General features: G+C 58.1%; 1 protein-coding gene across 1 annotated transcript; it reads left to right on the top strand.

Annotated features, from left to right (window-relative positions):
• Positions 1–3,178: 3,178 nt before the first annotated feature.
• On the top strand, positions 3,179–4,386 carry NANOS1 (nanos C2HC-type zinc finger 1). Its single transcript, XM_054832010.1, has one exon. It carries the CDS (start codon positions 3,301–3,303, stop codon positions 4,081–4,083), a length of 783 nt encoding a protein of 260 aa, XP_054687985.1. The 5' UTR covers positions 3,179–3,300; the 3' UTR covers positions 4,084–4,386.
• Positions 4,387–6,002: the final 1,616 nt, after the last annotated feature.

Genomic DNA, 6,002 nt, shown 5'->3' with positions numbered 1-6,002 from the left:
TATGAAGAAAGAAATCTTTCCTCCAACCTTACACAAAGACCTCACTGACTTGCTGTTGGCATGCACGAGAGCGGCACCACATTGCTTTGGCCCTGTGGGTTTTGGAGGCTTCCTGGGGAGGCAGCAATGTCTAGCGATGCTGCACCCGGGGTTTGGTGATCCAGAGCACCACGGCTCCGTCCCTGGGGAGCAGGGTGACACGTACACTGGTGTCCACCACCACGGCTCTATGGCTCCATAGTTTTCATATATATATATCTATATATTCCTAGGAGCAACCCTAGGCTCAACAAAGTCCTGCAGCCAGCAGGCACTCCCGTACTGTCCCCCCCAAGCAGATTACTCACTCCCAGCAGATCCAATGGCTTCCTGCGCTCAAAATTCCTTAAATCTGTGACATGGCTTCTTGCTGCTCTGAAGGACTGCAGAAAACTTTCCCCTTCGCTGGGCAGAGTTTGGCCCGTGGTGTTGAATTCACAGTGCCAACAGCTATTTGTCATTTCTGCTTCAGCCGATAGTTCTCCAGGGTTGCTGCGCAGCCTTGCCACAAAAACTCACATAAGACACCACCAAGACAGCTGTGGTCTTACACTGTCAAAGTCCTTACAAGGTTTGCCAAAAGGGTAGTTTGGGACAGAGTCAGAAATAGTCCCAACCTCCAGTTGAGGACAAAGCAGTAGTTTTTCATGCAGTTCGCAACGTTTCAAATGAAAAACATTTTCCAAGAACACCGAAACGCCAATGCTGCATCCTTCCTAGAAGCAGCTACTTGTCCATGAGCTGTTCTTGACCATATGTTTTGTTTACTGTTTGAAACTATCTGATGGAAGAGTTTCACCGAGACATCGATTTGTTCCAGTGTCAACAGCAGCATTCCCTACTCTTGCACCAGCATTGCAATGTGCCACCCAACGAGCCGGCGCGAGGTCGGTTGAAGTCTGATGACGCCTGACAGCTCTGCAGAGATGTAACGCCTGAGTCGAGCCGTTGAGTCTTTGCTCAACACCTGGAACATGAGGGGCCATTTGCAAAAGTCTGGACAGGGAAAGCAGAGAAACAACTTTTGCAACACGCCTTGTACGCTTGGATTGCTGATGCACACGAGCTCTGCCAGAGCTGTCAGTCACACAGAGGGTGCTGTTACCGCAGTGCTGGTGACGGGTATCTATCCTTCACCCTGTCTTTCTAGTGTGGATATTTTTTACGCTGCTCTGTGTTCTTCATCACTCCCTGCATCAGCAGTGAGGGGAACAGAACCGTTTTCTTCTCTGCCTGTGCTATGTACACTGCTACAGCATGAAGTGATTTGAAATTATTCACTCTCCAAGATTTCCTTTTAAAATGTCTAGAGCAGAAGATGAGCGACAACAATTCCCCCAGGACGTGATGCTCGACCACTCTGACAGATCACCCTGCGCTGTTTCACCAATCTGTTACACCTCTCCCATTCCCCGCTGGCTCCAGCGCAACCTGCAAGTGCTCACCCCTCGTGAAAATCAGAGGGGCAACGTCCCTGTGCCTCGCTGGACAGGCCCCAAAACACTCACTGCAGAGAGAAAGGCCTGTCATGTAACTGGGTCTCGGAGAAGGGCTCTAGGCTGAGCCTGATGCCGCACAACTGCAAAGCATCCCTGTGGTCACCATAAGCGCGGCTCCAGAACAGGACTTCTTTTGCAAACGTTTGCAGTACAGAAAGGAGCCCCGTTTTCCAACCAGAGCTTTCACGCTCTGAAATGCTGCTTCCAGCCGGCTCCACTCCCTGCAGCCATCCACACTGTTCCCTGGTCCTTGGTACACCCACGTCCCAGCCACTGCACGCCACTGGAGAAGCATATTAAGGCCTTGCAGTGCTGGGAGCTGGCCCCTCGAAAGATATTTCTGATATCTGAGCTTATGAAACCTGCTGATTTCAGCTGCAAACCAACCACGTTGTAAAGCTGCTTTACCTGCCGGGGCAGGGGGGGCACCTCTCAGACCTACAAATCAAGGCCGTGCACAGGGGAGACAGATTTACTACTGACAAAACGCCACGCACCACGCTCCGCCCAGCAGCTTTTACCAGGGGCTAGAAATTACTAGGGTTTTTAATTGCGGCTGCATTTTTAACTCCTCTTGCCCAAATGGAAGAGCATACACATGATGCTTCCCAGAGGATGATCTGGTTTCTGGGGGACCAGACTGGATGAGAATCATCAGGGGCAGGAAAGGGGACCTACATCTCCCCACCACGGCTCCGCATCCAGCAGCGTGGCAGCTGCTCTGCAAGCACCGGTCAGCAGGCGAGAGCTGGGCCACCGAAGCCTGGACTTGTCAGACTCGCTGGGTGGGTGCTGCGGGACACCCCTGCCCATCCTGCTGAGCGGGGTCCTTTGCACGGCACCCTGCACGTGCACCCACCACACACGATGCGCTCGCAGCCATAGCGTAGGTCAGCCCCCTCCCGTTTTAGCGTTGAATCTACCAGACCGGTTCCACACACTGGAGCAGCACTCAATGAGCGCACGTACCTCATCTGAGACCCAAGTTATTAGCTTTAGATAATAATAATAATAATCAAACCCACTTACTAGGAGGGGTCCAAAGAAGAACTCACCTCTGCCCCATACAACTTACCAGCACCTACGGGAAGGCACCTGTTGCCCTTAATGAGTTTACCAGGTACTAATTGCTTTCCATTTTGGGTTGCGCATTACCGAACTTGTTTAATCCTTGCACGGCTCTGCTGAAGACGAAGACCCGTCCCTGCCAGTGCCGGCGCTTTGCCCGCTCTGAGCGGCACCGCTCCTCCCGGGCGGCCTGGGCAGCGCCGGATCCGGCCCGCACGGACCGCTCCGTGAACCCCGCGGTGCTCCCGCTCCCCAGCCGGGCCCGACGGTTCGGGGGCTCCACGGACGCTCCACGGACGCCGCCCGGACCCGCCGCGAACCCGAACCGGAACCCGCACCCGAACCCGAACCCGCACCCGAACCCGCCGCCTCGCGCCCACGTGCCGCCACACCTGCGCCCCCAGCGCGCGCCGCCAGCGCGCGCCCACACCCCCGCCACCACCTCGCCCCGCCTCTCCCCGCCTCCCGCCGGCCAATGAGCGAGAGGGGGCTCCGGCTAACAGCCAATGGGAGCGCGGTGGCGGCCCCCCCTTCCCGCCGCCGCCCCCTATTTGAGGCGCGTCGCGCGGCCGCGCGCTCGCAGAGGCGGCGGCGGGAGCGGGCGGTGCTCGCGCGGAGCGGGGTGCGGACGGGCGCCCAGCGCAGCCCCGCACCGCGCTCGGGGGAGCGGGCGCTCCCGGGCGGCTGCACCCCCATGGAGGCTTTCCCCGGCGGCAAGCTGGAGCAGCACCGGCACCTCCCGCCCGTGGAGTGCCTGCCGGGCGCCCGCTACGGCGGCCGGAGTCACAGCGCCTGCGGGAACGTCTTCAACTCCTGGAACGACTACCTGGGGCTGGCCACGCTCATCACCAAGGCCGTGCGCCCCGGCAAGGGCTTCGGCGCCGAGCCCCCCTCGGTGGTGGTGGCGGCGGCCGTGCCGCCGGCCGAGGAGGAGGAGGAAGAAGAGGAGGAGGAGGAAGAAGAAGCGGCGGGGCCGTACTTCGAGGGCGCGCTGGACTTGCACGACCTGGACCTGTGCGGGCATCACCATCACCACCACCATCACGGCGAGGGCCTGCTAGAAGAGCGCTTCGCCGACTTCAGCCCCTTCCCCGGGCGCGGCGGTCCCGCCGCCGTGGTCTTCGACTGCTCGGGGGAGCACCCGGGCCGGGAGGGCTCGCCTCACGCTTGGGGCGGCGTGGTGGTGGCGGGGCGGCTGCCGACCCACCCGCGGGCCGCCTCCCGCCTGCTCAAACCCGAGCTGCAGGTCTGCGTCTTCTGCAGGAACAACAAGGAGGCCGTGGCCCTCTACACCACCCACATCCTCAAGGGACCCGACGGCCGCGTCCTCTGCCCGGTGCTGCGGCGCTACACCTGCCCCCTCTGCGGTGCCAGCGGCGACAATGCCCACACCATCAAGTACTGCCCCCTCTCCAAAATGCAGGCGGCCAAACAGCTCAAACACGCCCGGACCGCCCTGGGGAAGAAGGGCCGTTAGGCGCCGGGACCCCGGGGAGGGGGGGGCGGCCCTGGCCTCCCCCCGTCTGTTTCCTTTGGGTTTTTGTCTTTAAAGCGGATGGCGTTTTCGTTCTTTCTCACATTAATATATTAAAGGCGGAGACTGGCGAGCGGGAGCGCCGGGCCGGTGTCGTGCCGCCGATGGCGTCTGGTGCGCGCTGGCCCGCGCGGAGCCCGGCGCCGGGCCGCGGGAATTGCGCAGCTTAGATGCACTGTATTTGTTTATTGTAAGAAAAAAAAATATATATATATGTGATTTTTACGGATTTACGGCGAGATCTAACTGGGAGAGGGGGTGTCGAAGCAAGCACCGGGCAGAGAGCGGGGGTTGGGGGGGGTGCCGGGGGTCCCCGGGCCCTTGCAGCGGGGCAGCGCTGCCCTCTGCCGCCGGCCGGGCCCGGCTCTGCCTCCCCCGGGAGTGTTGGGGGGCGGGGGGAGGGAAGCGGCGGCAGCCGTCGGGGGGTCCGGCTGGGTGGTTCAGCCTGGTGCTGCACTGTGGGGCCGGGCGGCGGAGCGGTCGGCTTGCCTGTTAATAGCAGGGTACTTAATTAGGGTGCAACGCTCCGCGTTTGAGGTCTTAAAGTAAGCGTCCGAGCCATTTTCCTTCCCCGATCTTAAAACCGGGAAGTGAATCGTGATCAAACCTGCACTCAGTTAATTACTCGTTTGGTAATTAACACCTCCTCCCCGAAATCGCAGCATCCTAACCGGCACAGTGGGGGAGCAGTGCCGTGCCCCACGGTCACCCTTGCACCGTTCCACTAGTGAGCGTGGACAGCGCTGGTCTTGCAGGTCCCTGTGCCTGAAATGTGGCTTTATGGAAGGTCTGAGAGGAGAAAGCATCAAAACGCTTGCTTCAAAATGTGATGGCTCTGGGCCGGGGTGCAAGCAGCCCTTTCTGCTGAAGGCAAGGCGGGAGTATGGCAGAGAATAACTTTGATGCAGCTTGTGTTTGTGACAGAGATGGGAAGCCTCTGGAGAGAAGAGAGCTGGACAAAGCAGAAAGCCATGACTGTAGCAGAAGGGTGGAAGGGAAGGTGATGTGTTTTCAAGAGTTGAGAGAACGTGGCTTTAAGTCATTGCAAGGTGGGAGGGATCTACCTATAAGGTTAACAAATATCCTTAATGCTACATAGACTATACAAAGCATAAGATTGATGCTGAAGACCTGGACCCTAGGTGATGGCAGTTCCTTGGTACTGAGTATCAGACAGGGCTATGTTGCTTCTAATCCTCAAGAGATAAGAAATTGCTTTTATTGTGACTCTGAGGCAGGACAAGGAGCAGCAGCAGGTTTGTGGTTTGCTTAGGAGTCCTCCAGAGCTGAAGGGCTGGTGCCCAGGCTCTCAATACAGAGAGGGTTGTGCTGTCGATGGCTTTACCGACACCTGGGACACAGAGGGGTGCTCGGTCTTCGGGGGTGGCCCTGCCAAAAGCAGGGAGGTGAAGAGAGCCTTGTGCAGGAACTGCTGGGGCAGCAGCAGGATGAGGAGAAAGGAGGTGGGTCCTGACAGAAGGAGGGAGCTAAGAAGGTGAGGGAGGATGTGAACTTGAGTGGATTCCTTTTGCTAAGCTGCTGAACAGGGTGGGAGATGGGGGCAGGAGTGGGGAGAACAGGACAGTGGAGAAGGGAGTCAAAACATGCCAGGTGGGCTGGGGAGGGAGGGTCCAGGGTTCAGTATTCATCACTGCTGTCGACTTACAGCTGCAGCAATTAGGAGGGAGAAACCGATTTTGTATGGAAGTGTTCTCTTAAATCTTCATCAAATGGCTCCAAAGGTGATGTCAGGGCTAATTACCAAATGCAATGGGGCTTGTGTTAAGTAACACTTCATTAGTGGCTGCAGCTAACCTTGTGGCAGCTACCTTCTCCTCGTGCTGAGTAGCAGCTACGTATTG

The sequence above is a fragment of the Grus americana genome, chromosome 7 (assembly GCF_028858705.1).
Source record: "Grus americana isolate bGruAme1 chromosome 7, bGruAme1.mat, whole genome shotgun sequence".
Taxonomy (NCBI): Eukaryota; Metazoa; Chordata; class Aves; order Gruiformes; family Gruidae; genus Grus; species Grus americana.
The sequence above is the reverse complement of the archived record's forward strand: the minus strand, read 5'-3'. Positions and strand labels throughout refer to the sequence as shown.